Genomic DNA, 17,536 nt, shown 5'->3' with positions numbered 1-17,536 from the left:
GGTATTTTGTCAACTAGGAGGGAATGGTCACTGCAAACAGGTCCGGCCCAAGCCTGCACGGGGCCCTAAGCAAAATTTCATTTATAGGCCCTCTATTACTACTAATAATACTGATTATTGATCATTTACACACCTACTGTAACCTTATTTCATTTCTTTTTTCTAACCCGTCATGGTGACTCATCATCCTTCCTTGGCATGTTTTTACCCATCTCTGGTTTTTCATATGAAATGGCACCACATTCAGCTAAAAGTGCAGCCTGGAGTTGATTTCAAGTGGGATACTGAATGTCATCTAGGCGTACTAAAAGTAACACATACATGTAATCAGTGTTTTTTTTTAATATAATAAAAAAAAAACTGCAACAGCAATGTGCAACAACAATTTAAAGTGCAAAAACAACAATTGAGGGGTTTTTGTAAATCTCATCAGAAATTCACAAAGTAGGGTAGACAGAAGTTAAGCACTACTGTATAGCTTTAAAAAGTGAATTGCTCTTTGGGGCCCCTAGTGGTCATGGGGCCCTTAGCAGGTGCTTAGTTTGCTTATGCCTATGGTTGACAAATCTGTAAAGTTGTTCAGTGTGATCACCTTTATCCTATATATGGCGATCAGAGTTGTCTCAAAGTGACAGTGCCACCACCCATAAGGCACCAGGGCTCACCCAGTGGTTTGACAACTGTGGAAATTATGTAAATCATATCCATCCAATCATACTGTATACTGTATAGTCAACACCTAGGGGACATTTTTGGATGGCACCCTTCTCCACCATCATCATCCAGACACCACATGAAGTCATATCTCTATGGAAGAGTGGTTTCCATCCCTCTGGTGGAGTTCAGAGACTCGTAGAATCAATGTAAACATGTTGTGACTTTATGTAGATGTTTCCGTCTGTAAACATGAATACTTAATGAGCTGAGACAAGTTTGGATGACTGAGCATCATACATTTAGTGAACAACATATACAGTAATCTGACTATTATACATGTTGATGTACAGTCATGAGACGGTGAGGCAGTATAGCAGCAGCTGCTTATAGTGTGTGCGGCGTTGAATTGTCAAGTGTGCACATATTGTGAGAGCAGTCACTTGTGGTTACACAAACCGTCTTTGTGAGGTTTTATATAGCTGCATGGTAGCTACACTGTAGGTATTTAAATGCTGGGGCACTTAGCTCCGTTTTGCTCTCGTTGAAAAGATCTCTTCTGGGAGAGGGAGAGAGAGAGAAAGAGACGGTATGGAGGGAAGGTGGGGTGGGGACGGAGGAGTGTAGCAGAGATGAAGGCTGGATGGGGAGAGAGCGGCTGATGAGAAGAAGGGAAGTGAGAGGGATTAATTGTTCACCCAGGAGAGGGAGATAACATCAGATGTTTAAAAGCCGCCACAACTAATCCTGTCATTTCTTGGACTAGAATAATGAAAATGGAGAAATGATATCTGGTGGAGAACTGGAAACCGAGCTAATCTGTATGCCTATAACGAGCGCGGTTGTGATTGCTAAACGGTCTACAGATTATGGTATATTTCTAGTCGCGTGGTGTCATCTTCCAGCGTGACGGCTGCTAAAAATTCTGCCTTTATCGGATGTTTTTGCTTTATTGTGTGTGGTTTCCTCTTTGACTCATTATCATTTTCAAGATGTACTGTATCTATTGAGCCATAATTGGATAGATAATCATTGTGTTTACCTTATGCATTAGCCAGACTATAGTATACGTACTACATTATGTGCTGATCTTTTGGTCCATTAACTGCAAATCACATTTGTTTTACATTACTCCTCTCTATTTGAGTGTATAGTATGATTTCCTGTTTTTCAGAATCCATTTCCACCAATTTCATGACAGTATGAAAATAATAGTAAATAGACACTGTAGGTTAATTGCTCATATTACTGTATTTCTGTTGTTGTTGTTGTTGTTGTTGTTGTTATCATGGCTGTTAGAGCATGGTATTCATCAACTACAGGATGTTGTATCACTGTAAACCCAACCACACACAGCAAACATACAGAAAGAAAAAAGAAGTGTGTGAATTGAAAATGTTGGAGCAGTATGATGAGGGTGAAAATAAATATACAGTCGTGCCTTATCTGAGTCAAGTCTCTCCAACTGAAATGTAACATGGTACATTATTGAAATCAGTTGGTACTGTAGTAATATGCACTATGGAATACACCAGAGGTCTTCAACAGGTGGTCCGTGACCCCTAGGCGGTCCGCGGAGGTGCTGCGGTGGGGTCACAAAATTTTTGGTTTATTAGACAATTTTTTCACACACAATTATTTTGTTTCCACATTTATGTTTATAATAAAAATATGTCAGTTTGAATAGCTTGTATGTATGATTATAATGCATTTGACAGACATTGTTGATATTGGCATTGGTATCAGTTAAGACAGTATGTTTATAAATGGCAGTGGCACGGCCCACTACTCACTGTACCTGTATATGTTTACTATATGCACCTGGGTATTATTTGAGTAGGTATGTTTGTACATGGCACTAGGCCCAGTTTAACACAATTTTAAACTATATATATCGTTTGGGGTCCCTGCTCCATCGGTCTATCAGTTTGGGGGCCTGAAAAACCTTGAGGACCCCTGGAATACATAGTTCATACGTAGCTAATGAGCTGAAATATTCAAAACCATCTGTGTGGATCTGAGAAGCGTCCACTCCGACCGGCTCTCCGCCCTACTTCTGCTCGCGCCTGCTCTTCTATCCAAGTATCTCTCTTTCTTCCTCTGTGACCCACACCTGCCGTTCTCTCCATCCTTCCCCCCTCCCCACTTCCACCCTTTGGTGCCATGGCACTCCCCCGTCCTCCCCTGTCATATCTGTCATAGGCGTTCAGTCGCCGGTGTTGCTCTAGGCTTCAAATTTAATTTGGTTTCAATCTGCTGTAATTGCTTTGAGAGACGGCCGTGTCTTCATGTTTTCCCTCTCTTATGTCTGCTGGAATACTAGATGGATAATGTGTGTGTGCTGTGGTGTGGCGCGGCGTGGCGTGGCGTGTGTGTATATATGGATGAATATGATTGAAGGTGTGTACCCGTGCGCACATGTGTGTAAATCCTGAACAAATGCCCGGCCACACACTGTCAATGATACACTTTGTCAAACACCAGCTGCTGTCACCGGACTCTCCTCTGCTTCGACAAGGCTTCTGTCAGACACCGTGCACACTTTCTGTGTGCAGCAGGAAAAAGTCTGAGGGAGGGGGGGGTGGCAGGGAGCGTGGTAAATCTGCAAGACATCATGAAATATCTTTTGGAAACACATCATGACCTTTTTAGTTGAATAATCACCTCTCTTATATAAGCCCTGAGTGTGTAACTCCCCTCATTATTCTATCAGCAATCTAAAGTAAGAGGGAGGATGATTGAAGTAAAGGGCAAAAAACAGACAGACAAAAAAAAAAATAAACAGTTTGCCCTTGAACTGCAGACAGCGTTGTGTTGAGGCGAGGTGATGGACTGAGATAAAATTGGTACGGCTCTGTGTTTTAAAACAATTCCACTTCTTCTCCTATTCATTTTCTTCTTTTTCTCCTCCACCTACCGGCCCCCGCTCACAAACATATACATATACACATTTTGCAACGTGTGTTTTTCCCCCTTAAAAAGATGTGACAAAGAGCAGATTGGTGAAACGCAGAGCGGTGGGGGGGGGGACGCACATCGGCGCTCCGTCATGTTCTGCTGTGTTTGTATTTCTGCGAGCAGCGTGTATATGTATCGCTCTCACCTCTGATCAAGGAGACGTTTGCCCTGCATCTTGATGCCGCTCCGCCTCACCTCGCCTCCCCTCGCTCTGCCCCCCCCCCCCAGCCTGCTGAGAAGGAGGAAGAAACGAACAGGTCATGCAGGCAGTCGTGCACACCTGTTAACAGATGTATACAGACTAAAAGAGCAGTCATGTGCTCTGCTCCTCTCTGGTGGAATGTCACTGTGTGTGTTTTTCTTTTTCTTTTTTTTTCTTGTATTTTTTTTTGTGTATTTCTCTTATTTATTTTTAGCTATCGCTGGTTCCAGACAACGGGTATGCAATCTTCTCCCTCTCACTCACCTGCGAGGCCAATGCCTGAATAAACAAGATGTCTGAATCTTTTCGTTTTCTTTTTTTCTTTTTTTTTGTAAATGGCGCCTGTAGGCTCCCTCCTCCCTCGTTCCCTCGCTCTGTCCCTGTTGTCTGCTTGATGCCAGCAGGAAACAGCAGGAAAGGCCGGGCAGCGGTTTGGGCATGCCTGTGACTATCTGTCAAATAATAGACAGTGAGCCCAACCAGCCAGACACTCACATGTCACCGAGCTAATCCTGGCTCCATCGATACACTGCTCTGCTGCCTGCGTGCTCAGCCTGAGCCCCCTGCTGGCCCCCTGCGGGTAGGACACTTGGCTACCTGTGAGCAGTCATGGCTGCTCATCTGGGTGGTTATTGATGTTCCTGCCATGACCTTGCTTGACCTTCACATCCTATAAATTTGTGGAGGCATTTTTTTTGTACCTTCATGTGCATCTGTAAGTAAACTGTAGAATAGATCTGTTTGTAGCATTTATCCCACAGGAGCTTTAATTGAATTTCTACAGTAGTAGTAATTGCCCCAGTAAATGATAATGTTCAGTACAATGGTCTTTAGCCTTGTTCTTTGGTAAGATGGGTCGGCCATTAAGCTTCAAAGGATCTGTAATTTAATGAGTGAAATGCATATTATTTTGAATGGAGTATCTCCAATGAAACAAAAAAAAAGAGGCCCAATTAGAAAGGAATTAATATTGTTTTTATGGAGATACGTCAGCAGGCAGTGCTATATTAGATTAGCCTATTTTACTCCTGTGACATTGCTTCTAATGTTATCGTATTTTGATTAAATCCATATTATAAACGGAGAAGTAGACTGATTAGCACACAAGCTTATGATCAAGGTCGATTATTTTCAGTGTAGCTCTGAAGAAGCATTGTGAGGGAGGCAGAGAGCTCCTGTATTGTTCCAAAGTAAAGACAGCTGCCTTTTTTTTGTCTCATTCAACTACACACAGCACAATGCTGGCAATCTATTGTGGAAATATGGCATTTCTGTGGGCCTGCGATGTGAGTGTCGAAAAGCTGCTGTTTGATTTTGAAAAGCTGGTGAGATGCCGCCACCGCTGTGGGTAGGTGACAGCTCGCGTCTTCCAGATCGGGTCTCCGTGGAAACAGCGGAGTGGAGTCGGGAAACGTGTCGCGATGAGTGGGGAAATGCAGAAGAAAGTGTTAACATTTCCGTTGTGAAGGGGGGAGATTATAGAGGGAGAGGGGTGGGGGGGGGACAAAGGCAGGGATTATCTCAGCACATGCTACAATAGCACTACACACAGCCTCTGCAAATGGGCCTGCCACAGGCTGCTTTGGATCACAGAACAAAGACAGGGTCTCCCACCCATCCATGCAGATCCTCTGTCAGAGTCAGCTAATAAGGACTACAATACCCAGCTGCCAGTTACAAACCAGCAAGGGACCTGGAATTAAGGGTCATTATTTCTCCTCATTATGGACTTTTGCATTGTTTGACCACTCAGAAGAGAAAAGTCTATTCCTATTATCTCCGTCCTCCTTCCAGTACTTTTTGAAATTGGATATTTTTGTCATTTCAGCCACTCCAATGAGAGGAAATGTGTAATAATGCAGGCCATAAAAAACAAAAAAAAGTCATAAATTCTCAAGCTTCTTCCCATTTCACCCCACGTTACCGATGAGCTCTGCACCCTGTGAAGTCAATTTAACTGTTTTGAAGTTGGGTTGTGACTGTGTTGTTGGAATTAATACGGCGTCAGAAGAAGAGGGGAAGTACGTTTGAGGGCAGTAAACTGAGACAGATGGAGAGAAATGGAGTACAGCATACGATGGCTGGATAAAACAGCCGAGCGAGGAGGGGAGATAAAAGGATGGCACGAGAATGAAAGGTGGCGGCGGCGGCGGCGGTGGTGGGGGAACGGCACAGTGTGAGAGTGTGAGGCGGAGTGAAAGTGAGTTTGTCTGTGATGTTTTAAAATTCTGGAGTGGAAAGTCCCTCCATCTGTTATTGTGGGACGGTTCTGACTCAGTGATTTCTATGATTGGCCTTAATCCCGGCCGAGTGGAGAAGACAGAATGAAGAGCTTAAAGCAGACTGCTCTCACTCTGACAGGCTCCACTGGCTGCTGCCGCCGCCACCACCACCGCCTCCGCTGCTGCTGCTGCTGCTGCTGCTGGACTCTCTCAGTCTGCTGCCGCCTAATGGATCAACTGCTGCATGGCATGACACTGCACCTCTGCACACAGAGCTGCTTTCAAGGCCGTGACATTTTGATGTAATATGAATTTATCAGCAGCCGTGACACGCGGCAGCTCTTGCTCAAATTTGAAAGCTCCTTGTGTTCTCTGTGAGGATCGTGAGCTCATGTGTCACGGTGCACAAAGGAGGCAGCGCCGCCCACAGAGGGATCACGTCCTTCACCCCGTCTCTAGGTAAACAAGGTGTTCATGATGAGTCTCGGTGTCCCTGTGTGCCTCACTAGATACAGCACAGATCCTCTCTGTCTGTCTGTCTGTCTGTCTGTCTGTTACATCTGGATATTTAATTCAACAATGTGCGGGAAGGACCCTTAAGAAAACTGTTCTATATTTAGACATCTTTTTTTTTTCCTAAGAGCTTAGTGGCTTTACCGTTTCTGATTGTCACCGTTCACAGCAGCCAATCATTGGAAAATTTACTCAGGGTCTTCCCTCGCTGTATTAGTCGCTCCAAGAAGGTTAAGTGACCTCAGCAGAGTCATTTCACAGTCTTTCGGTCCCCAAGGTGACTTGAGCGTTCCCAGGAACCGAGCTGAGGGGGGTCATTTGGAACATGTTAAGTACCTCGATTCAAGGCTGCAATCACACGTACAGACCGTGTCGTGTTTTCTCAAGTGCCCCTCTCGCTCAAACACACACTTTTTTTTTTCGGGGCTGTTTTAGAGTGTCCCTCCAGATCGCGCCGACGCCGACGTGCTGCATCGAGTGCCCTTTGAGTTAATGCACGGTGGAAGGGGCCTAACCGGCTGCTGCAGCCACACACACACACTCACACACACAGGTGTCAAGTCGGCGCTCGCCACAGCATGACGCCGTCCGTCACCGGCATGCTGCCATTCCCCTAGAAATAACACGACTTTGAGTGATTAAACTGCTCCCCTCTGGAACAGAGCAAACTGAACGTTATGAATATTAAAGGGGACATATTATGGAAATATCACTTTTTGAAGGCTCTTTATTTGGGTGTTTGTCTTGCCTTCCGGCCTCCGAAATGTGAGAATTGACCAAAAAAAAAGGTTGAAATCCACATGGTTTTATGAGCTGTTCCCTCAGTTGTCTTCCAGTGATGTAACTAGTTTTCAAATTTGCATAATACCACCCCTACCTGGGACCGATAGAAGGGGTAGGGCGGGGCAAGCAGTGGTTCATTTGCATTTAAAGTAACTACTTTTCAAATTTGCATAACCCTACCCCTACCTGGTACCGGTAGAAGGGGCGGGGCAAGCAGTGGTTCATTTGCATTTAAAGGGACAGACACTGAAACCAGCCGTTCTGAACAGGGCTGTTTTGAGAGGATGAAAAGAGCTGTGATGTTTGATCCTTGGGGTATTTTGACCAAAGCATGTCACAGACATGTCTTTAAGAGACCTGGGTGGGAACTATTTTAATTTATGGAAAAGGGGCAGAATATGTCTCCTTTAAAGATCCTAATCGCGTCATGCTGAGCTGTTCCTTATTTATTTATTTACTGCTGTCTTCCTGCTCTGTGAGTTCACAGTGTGGGATCACAGCTTTTTTTTACAGCAGCGGGGTTCTTCAACAATGGAGACATCATCTGGCTGCTGCTCGTACAATTAATCTGTCACCTGCACTGTTACATACAGTGTTTGCATACATGACAGACTCCATTGTGTTTTGTTTTTTAAGGCTCGCGGTCCTGGCGGAGGCACCTCAAATGCCACTATCCATTACAGAGTTGTGTTTATGGTTCTTGACCTTGCCTGAAGGCTCAGTGACAAATGGCCCAACATGTGATGCATTTTGTGTCAAGGTTACAAAGGCAACAACATTAGAGGCCCCGCGCTCATGTTGTCGACTCTCCCGGTGTCTTTGTGCCTGCGTGCCGTAGTGTTATTTGCTGTGTTGTGTGGGCCTGTAGCGAGCTTATCTGTGCTGTACTGTGCTGATCTCACTATGCTCATCCAGTACTCTAAGCTGCTTGGGCTCCAGCCACCAGCATAGATGATATATCCCTGCCCCCTCCTTCCCACATCTCTCACTCTGATTCATTGGCTGTTTGTGTCGCCCATCCATCTGGGCCAACACAGAGGAAGGGAAGACGCATGAAGACACATGGCTGTTTTGGAGCACGGGGACTGCATTAAGCTGCTCGGGAAGAGATAGGGTCCCAGAGAAATGGTGGCCTACTGGGGGCCGAGGGAGGAAGAATACAGAGGGAGAGACAGCTGGAGAGACAGAAGTGAATAAAAGAAAGCACGTAGGCTACTCAAGGGGGAGAGAAATGGATTTTCTAAATGGACAAAGTAGAGATTCTTAGTGACAGATTTAATCCTGAGAAAAAGACCGGGCCAAGAGGATGACAGGTTAGCTAGATCACAGATCCTGACAGGGACTTGAGGGAGGGGAAAAGAAACTCTTCTGCAACTGAACCTATTTTCTGTGTCCTCAATAATATAGTGCATTTTGATATAGGAAGAAGGAAAAAGAAAAACCGTCGCAGTGAAATAGAGTAACATCACATCATATGGGTTTAATTTCCTGGCTAATCTCTGATGAGGCAGTGCCGTGAGATTATTGTTCAGATGTTCTGTGTTTATCCCTAATTAAAAAATATTCAGAGTGGATGGTTTCACCAAGAGATTACCACCGTGGCGCTGCCCTTTGGCTGCGCTGACCCTCTCTGACGAAGAGCCTCGCAATCACTGTCTGTTCTAATGGGGCCGCTTTGGTAATCATTTCAATGGGCTAATTAGATCTGCATTTCATTGTTTCATTTTCCTATTGTCTCATTAGGAAATGACTGAAATCTTATCATTGTTATTTAAGGCTTGTTCAGGTGATTAAAAGCACAATGCAGAATGCAGCAAGACACACAGGATTCAAACTGATCCAGATTTTCTTCTATTATATGCCACAAATGAGGTTAGTGATATCACATTATGTGCATACTTTAAGCTGTAATGCTTGACGAACGTCCCCATACGATGTGTGGACTAATATTATCTCCCTGGTGTGCATTTGAGAGTAGGTGGAGCAGCGCTGCGACTCTGTGGCTGTGAGTGGGAGGGTCCTCTGAGATGGGGTGGGCGGGGCTTCCAATAGATATAGGACAGCTTTTTTTTTACCAGAATAGAAGTTTATGTCTTGTGTGTTTTTGGTAGATAAAAAAGCCCTCTGCGGTCGGGGAGTTTGGGGGCCTTTGCAAAATGAACGAGCTCTTACTGAAGCAGGGGTCTAAGTAGAAGCAGTCGTTTAGAGCCTGGGGACTGTACGGCCAATCACACTATTCTGGGACAGGAACATGATCGCCCCCTAGAGGCCTGGGGAAACTTAGATACTGAGGCGTAGGAGGGAGGGAGGGGCCCTTTAAGGCTTCACCATATTTGCCACTTGGCTGACTTCCTGTATGAGAAGCCTACATACAGTAAGCTCCTTCAGAGATAAGCCTCAACTACATCATGGTAAATGGTGTCAAACGATTAAAGCACGTTTTTCTCAGTGGGTCGTGGTAGTTAATTCAAGTATTGGATCAGTTTTAGTTGGATGTTAGTTCCTGCTTTGTTTTCATAAAGCCGCAGTCACCATCACTCTTCTCTTGACAGCAGCAGCTCAGACAATGAATTTTAACACCAGTAAACATTATATCATTCCAGCTAATATTTACTCCTTATCTTCAAGGGTGAACAAATATGTTGCTGGCTCGTTGACGAGACAAACGTCCACCAGGGAGAAAGTGCACACAGCTTCAAAAGTAAAACTAGTCTGTATGTCGAGATCAGTGGGGGTGGGTTTGGACTTCAGTACCACAGATAATAATGATGTCTGCCTTGTTCTATTACCAGTCCAGGTTTGTTTACATTGTGTCTCATACCTCTGCTGGCCCAGCTGTCACTCAAACAAATACACTCGAACACAACACTTTTGGTGCACGGTCTTTGTTTGTTTCATTTTAAAGGGGGCATGTTATGGAAATAACACTTTTTGAAGGCTCTTTCTTGACTTGTCGAGAATTGACAAAAACTCTGTAATTTTCAGGCTCCCTAGGCTGAAATCCATGTGGTTTTATGAGCTGTTCCCTCAGTTGTCTTCCAGTGTCGTAACTAGCTTTTCGAATTTACATAACCCCACCCCTACCAGTAGAAGGGGGCGGGGCAAGCAGTGGTTCATTTGCATTTAAAGGGACAGGCACTGAAACCAACAATTCTGAACAGGGCTGTTTTGAGAGGATGAAAAGAGCCGTGATGTTTGATCCTTGGGGTATTTTGACCAAAGCATGTCACAGACATGTCTTTAAGACACCTGGGAACTATTTTAATTTATGGAAAGGGGACATAATATGTCTCCTTTAAACTCCCATGATACTGCTTCACTGATAAACTTATAAATAAATGTTATTTGCTTGATTTTGTAATCACGATAATAAAAGTTCTTGTATACCGCTTTACTGATGAATAAAGTTATTTCTGAAGAATAGATAAAGCACATACATCCATCAGTTTTGAGAAACAGTCTGCTTCTACAGCTTTATGAGCTTAGTAGTATTATATGCTCACATAGTTTTCTGAAGGGCCACATTGTTGAGTGTGTTGCTCCCTAATCCTCTGAATTAGCCTGTTAATTCAGAGCTTTCTGGCTGTCGTAGGGAACAAGTTCACTGTCCTCATCCGCCTGTCTGTCTCTGTCTCGCACACAAATGTCCCACTGACTCCTGACACTCACTCTCACTGCTTTTGTCTTTTCCTTGTAGAAACTGGCCAGGGAGGCGGAGCAGCTTCAGAAGGAGCATGTATGGCAAGATGGTGTGACGGTAAAGTAGGACACCCGTTCTTCTCCCTCTCCCCCTCTCTCTCTGTCTCTCTCTCTCTCTCTCCCTCTCTCTCCAAGACCTCTACTATTTTCTTTTTCCCTTCTTTTTTCCTTTTCAGGCAAACTGGTTAATCTTTCCCTCATCTGCCCCCTCCCATCTGTTTACCAATACCCCCCCAGTTTAGTTGTTTTACTTGTAATCCTTTAATGACAATGTGATCAGCATCACAGAGACAATGTGGGAAAACAATGATATACACAAGTGCATACGCACCTATGCTCAGAGCAGGGGTTGTTATTTCCATGGGCTTCAGTATTATCTAAGAGCTTTTTGTGCGTTTAGTTTCACAGGAGTTGGACAGTTATTTTCTTTTGTATCTGACCTTTGAAACACGACAAATCTGCTTTGAAATCTAAAAAAACAGGAGAAATGGTATTATTCTGCTTTATGTTTGTCTCTGTGTGTTTGGGAGCCACTGCGCTCCACTGACTCTCAAATTTGCAAACACTGAAATGCCCCACAAACATGCATGCATACTGATGCACATACACACACTCACACACACACGTACACACACACGTATGCATAGCTTCACCCGAGAGATACACACGCACATTCCCTACTGTCATATTCTCTGTCTCCAGGGAGACGAGCTCGCTGTCATGGTACACTTGCCACAAATGGATTTTTAACCCCGCGCCTCCTGGGGGATATTTGAGAAAAGGCTTTAACTGATTTAAAACGAATAATTATGAGCCCTACTTCCCCTGCAAAGTCCATTTTTATTCATGGTTGCTTACACTCTGAAGCCGGAGTCTTGGGGTGACTCGGCTGCACCCCCTCACCCCCTCACCCTCCCTTCTCTGCTGGGTCCGAGGGAGGGAGCTGCAGTGCGGCTGTCCCTTCATCTTAGGCAGTGGGTCGAGGGAGGTGGGGGGGGGGTTGGGGTTGCAGGGGCCGGGGGTTGATGCCCCGACTCCGGTGCACCTCAATCAGATGTGTAGCCAAGCAGGACATGGAGCCTGGGTCACGGTGACCACACACAGCACACCTGTTCATAGTAGCTGCATCCAACGTGGCATCGATACTTCCTCAAGTGGAAAATCCGGCACTCTTTTTTTTTTTTAATCCAGCCATACTCAATCCCACTCCTCTCTCCCACCTCTGTCTCTACTCTTTCTCCTCTCTGTCACTCCCATTCCTCACTCTCCCTCTGCCCCCCCCGTCCCCACCCTTTCCCTCACAACCTCCATGACATTCATATACCTCTTTTTCTTATCTGTAGGTGTCTTTAATCAGGCATGAAAACAGTCGGAATATATCATACTGTTGCATGATACTGCAAATGAATCCTAATGGCGCTCCTTTATTAATAATGCATTGAAGCTGATTTCATTTGCCTTTATTATTAGGCCAGGTAATGAATCTCAGCAGGGGCGACTGTGAAACCATTAAAAAAACTCACAAAGTGGTGGAAGCAGAGGGGGGAGGAGAGGGGAGAGATATGCCACATTCTTGAAAGACGATTTTTTTTTTTTCCTGTTTGTAGATTTTGTGCTTTCCTAATTTCTCTTTGGGTGAACACTCTGCTGACTGACACTCTAATTAGATTAGGGCTACATGCTCTTTGGGCATATTAGGAGGAATGCGTTGCATCTTAAAGAGCAGTCTGTCAAATGAAGAGAAAAGGTGTTTTTGCATGAGAGACGGTGCGTTTTGAATTTGTGAGAGCGGTTGAGTGTGCACACTTGTGCGCATGTGTGTATGTTGGAAAAAGTGTGATGCGCTTGTTTGTGTTTGTCGGCGAGTGGGTATTTATTTGTATGTGTTTATTAACTGCAGGCTCTGTACCTGGCCCGGCCCATCTGCTTGCCTCGCCAAATTGGTGACATCATAGAAACTCAATGACACGCCTGTTCCTCATAGCGGCTGCCATCGCAGCTGTTACCGTAGCGATGGGAAGACCACGTTCAGTCTGTCTCTACCTCTCATCCTCACACACACACACACACGCTGAAGTGGTTTCCCGGTCCAACCGTAGAGCCAGTTTTCTGACCATCCCGACTGCTGGACATTATGGATGTCAAAATGTTGATCGTAACAACTGTTGTGATGGCCGTTCAGGGTTTTAAATCCATTGGAATGTAATGGTGTGTGAAATAGACATTAAAGTGTTGGATTGCCGGTGATTTCTCAAGGTCAGGTGCCCATCCCTCTGTGACACTCCACTATTGTGTTGGCAAAGAAAGTCATCCCAAGGCAACGCAGTCATTTCAGCGCTGCTTTGCAATCCTCACAGGGATGAGGGAGGACCAACAAGTTCACAGCCAAATATCAAAAGTCTGTTTTTTGTTTTGTAAACAGAAAATTGGGAGGCAGAGAGCAGAGCACTATTGAACCTCCCTGGGTTGCATCAGCATAACTCAATTTTCATTTTCCCCTTTCAGAATGTAAAATTCCTGGGCCGTACAGTTTTGACCCACTTGCTGGACTTGTATTTATGCAATTTTTTAGAAAGTGATTTAACTGCTGCCTTTTGATATAGAGAGTCAAAGCAGATTTTCTCTGGGCGATATTTCAGGAATTGATCTTTTTTTTTCACTTATCAACTCGGAGAGACGGCAGCGTTATTAAAACCACGGTGCAGCTTCTCAGTCTAGACGCAGCAGTGGTGCTCTGATGACAAATAAAACACAGCTTTCTGATACACCGAACAAAACCTACACTCTTGACTACACAGCTATTGTTGTGCTATTGTGGGACTGGGTCTTTGACAACTAAATTCTCATGTAAGTGGGATGACATCCAGACAGGTGCCGCTTCTGTTTATTTTTGTTTCATTGCGTCAGTCTGCCAGGTGCTAGGTTTGGTTTAGTAGTAGATCTGTCTTGAGCAAACTGCACCTTATACACCACCAGTGATACCTCCTGTAATTCTAACATTATTGTGACAGTTTAATACATTTTAGCAGTTTGCTTAAATGTAGTCTGATATCTGACTTGTACGGTAGATGTCTCTTGATTCTAATCCAGGCAGCCTATTATATGATAAAATGGCTAATGGCTCCAGAGTCATTACAGATACAGTAACTTCAAATGAATTCTGATCAGTAAAGATACATTTGAAGATATCTTGAATTATAACTGATCAAAATGTAATTAGGAGTTCATAGAGTATGTGACATTTGAAGAGTTTTACCATTTTCTGCCTTAAACTGGAAGAAAAAAACTCTCACTGATTTTTTTTTTTTATGTCTGTGCTGGCAGTTTGAACATGTGATAGATGGTCAGCTTGGCTTGGCTGAGGCCATGTGAGTGTGTGGCTCCAAAGTGCATGACTAACAGTGAGGGTTTATGACTTTTTAATAGTTAACAAACAAACAGTTTGCAATTATTTTCTCAAGGACAGTAATTCATCATCACCCATCATACTTTCTATATAAAGCAAATGTATTTGTAAAATACATTTGCAAATGTAACTTTAAAGAACCCTTCTTCAATACTTTTTAAGTCTAAATAAACAGTATATAAAAGAGTTGCAGTTCCCTTAGCCTTGCATCTCATTGTAGTCCCTTTCAGCTCACTGTTTTGGCTTTACTGTTTTTTTTTCTACCCGACAGCTTTCGTAATATCATTTTCCACTCTAGCAGGCAGATGTTTTCATTGGAAAAAACTCCTGAAACTAGCTGGTGAACACAGGGAGCCATTTACCATCTAAAGAGTTGGTTATTCCCTCTGGTGAGTCAAACCATGAGTAAAAGGAGAGCAAATATTTGACTTAATTCACCAGGTGGCCAGGAACATAACTATAAATATTGTTATTGTGTAGTGCTGGATGTGGAACATGACTACTTCAACTAGCTGCTCAAAGAGGCCAAAATAAAATGCCACAATGGATCATTTATCCACCATTGAAGTTTTGTTAAAGCAGAGGTAAGCGGAATGTTTGTGTTAATATAAGTCTTAAATAGTTATATCTTCCAACAGCAATCACTTATATAGAGTGTTTGGTCTGAAACACAGGTCTGTCAGTCACTCTGCTCTGCTGTAAGCCGAGGAGAAAACTTTCCTTGTATCCTACAACCTTTATCCAATGAGGAGAGAGAACGGCATAAAGGGGCAGTCCTCTCTGTGTGTGCAGCCAAGGGATGCGCGTGAATGTGGTGACGTAGGGACGAGAGCGGGGACTGCTAACTCCATTGGCTGACAGGAAGTTAGCCAAAATGACCCGGATCGCTTACTTCTACTTTAAGTCCTGAAAATTGTTGAAATTGTTAACAAAAAATAGCCCCAAACTAATGTATGCTGCTAACTTTACAAAATGGAAAATTTATGAAATCTGGTCAGTAATATATCATCAGCAACATTATCATCAAACTCATCTGCAGTCATTGGCAGGTGGTGATGATGACCACTGTCGCTTAGCTGAAGGAGGGTTGACACAAAGTGCAACACATTGGAACAGAGACACAAGATTGGAGGAGGCAAAAAAAAAGGGACGGAGATTGTGGAGATTGGAGGAAGACATGTACTTTCCATCAGATTGTGATGTGGCAGCTGCTGTACGTTTGAAATGCATTAGTGCTAATAGCTGTGCCATTAGGGGAGAGAGAGAGAGAGAGAGGCACTCTGTTGATGGGTTGCCATGATGAAACCAGGGAGAAGGAGGGTGGTGGTGGTGGTGGGGGGGACAAAGAGACACAGAGAGAGAGAGAGAGAGAGAGAGAGAGAGAGAGAGAGAGAGAGGTGTAAGTGAGAAAGCAAGTGAGCGAGGGAAGAAGGTATAGAGATGGAGAAAACGGGAAACAGAGATGGAGCCATCTTCCAGGCCATTTACCGCAATCATCACTCTCTAATCAATCAAGCCAATCTCTCCTTTTCTTCCTTTTCTTCTCTGCCTCTCTCTCTCTCCTCATCTCCACTCAGCCACCCACTCTCATAACACAAAACACAGTGGTATTCATGTGACCTCCTTCTTGCTCTCCACGCATGCATGCTCATCTGTATCCTCGTAATACCTACAGGAAATATTCAAACAGTACACATCCTGTAGCGTCGGCCCCTCCAGGTCTAAATAGTCACTCACTATTCCAAATCAGCTTTTGCCAAATGTTTGAATCAGATCCTGTGCATCTTCACATGAAGTCTACTGTGGGGATTTCACATACATCCACTGCCCCACAGAGGTGCAGCATGACCTTAAGTGTTAGGGGGGCGAGAGTTGCAAGGGTTTGTTCACTTGACCAAGCTCGGCTCCTTTCATAATGCTTCTATTTGAGATAATTGGCCCTTCAGAGGAAATGAGTGAAAATCATTGTGGCGACTCTCAGCCCAGCCCTCGAAGCTACCAGCTCCATTAGCCACAGAATACATTAGTCTTATGAGGGCTGCTCTGGACAGATTCAAACTCAGATTCTGCTAAAATAGACAGAAATGAATGGATGCTTCACTCTGGCTTTGTTTCATCAATCTCCTCTTTTATTTCTCCTTTCTCTCTCTCTTTTTTAGTCCTTTGGAAACACTGCCAAACCACCATTTTCATCTGACCAGGGAGCAGCGGACCATGCGTTTTAGTTTTGTTTTTTTGTTTTTTTTAACAAATGCTTTCCTGTGGAATTGTGAAAATCACAATATGCATAGAGCAGTAATTAGCAATATAGGTGCTGTGTCTGTCTATAAGTGATGGGGAGTTTGTTTTCTGCACTATATTTCCAGAGCTGCATTTCCATCCCTTCCTTATTTTGAAAATTCGATGCGGGCGTTCTGAAGCGAAAGTAGAAAAAGAAAACAGATTGTCTTGTGCCAGCACCGCAACCATCAAAACTCAAAAGGATCTCCATGGCAGAGGCCTGAGAGCGACGGAGGGGGGTCGGGAGGGGAGTATGGAGCTATGTGAGTTTTTTAAATGCACAGTGCTTATTTCAAACGCTGATAAGCACAGCCACATTGTATAATCACAAATAAACTGCATCTATTTTCATTGTGAGCAGGGTTTTTTTTCCTTCCTTATGGCTGAGCTGAGTGCTCGCAGCCTGCCGAGCACGTAATGGAACTCATAAACAGTGTTATCACTGAATTCTGAGCCAGGGAACGGACTTCCATCTGCTCACCACTGGAAGGGAAAGAAATGAGGAAGGGGGCTATGTATGTGGGGAGAAATTCCTATAGTCTCTTCCCTATCAAATTTGATGATGTGGGTAAAGAAGACCGAGCTTTACTCTCATTCACCACTTAGATGCATCTATAATTGATGCAAATAAACACACACACACACACACCAATGAAATCAAAGCAGGCGATCCATGCTTGGATCAAGCCACATTAGGCAATTGATCAGTACGTATAATGTCAATATAGACTTCATCTTAAACTCCACACTGTTGTCTCCTCTGGTTCTGCCTTCCCTCGCTTTCTATCAACCGCTGCTCTCCTCACAGCTTTGATCAGG

General features: G+C 44.1%; 1 protein-coding gene across 4 annotated transcripts in view; it reads left to right on the top strand.

The window, feature by feature from the left end:
- Positions 1–17,536, top strand: part of cacna2d2a (calcium channel, voltage-dependent, alpha 2/delta subunit 2a) — a 177,101-nt gene that overhangs the window by 79,146 nt on the left and 80,419 nt on the right. For all 4 annotated transcript variants that reach the window (XM_085777422.1, XM_085777425.1, XM_085777423.1 and 1 more), the window contains exon 4: positions 11,030–11,089. In XM_085777422.1, coding sequence (XP_085633548.1) covers positions 11,030–11,089 — 60 coding nt within the window. The remainder of the gene's footprint in view (positions 1–11,029; positions 11,090–17,536) is intronic.

Source organism: Trachurus japonicus, chromosome 5 (genome assembly GCF_045865225.1).
Source record: "Trachurus japonicus isolate A0001 chromosome 5, Traja_1.0".
In the NCBI taxonomy this organism is placed as follows: domain Eukaryota; kingdom Metazoa; phylum Chordata; class Actinopteri; order Carangiformes; family Carangidae; genus Trachurus; species Trachurus japonicus.
This window is presented reverse-complemented; position numbering and strand designations above follow the sequence as displayed.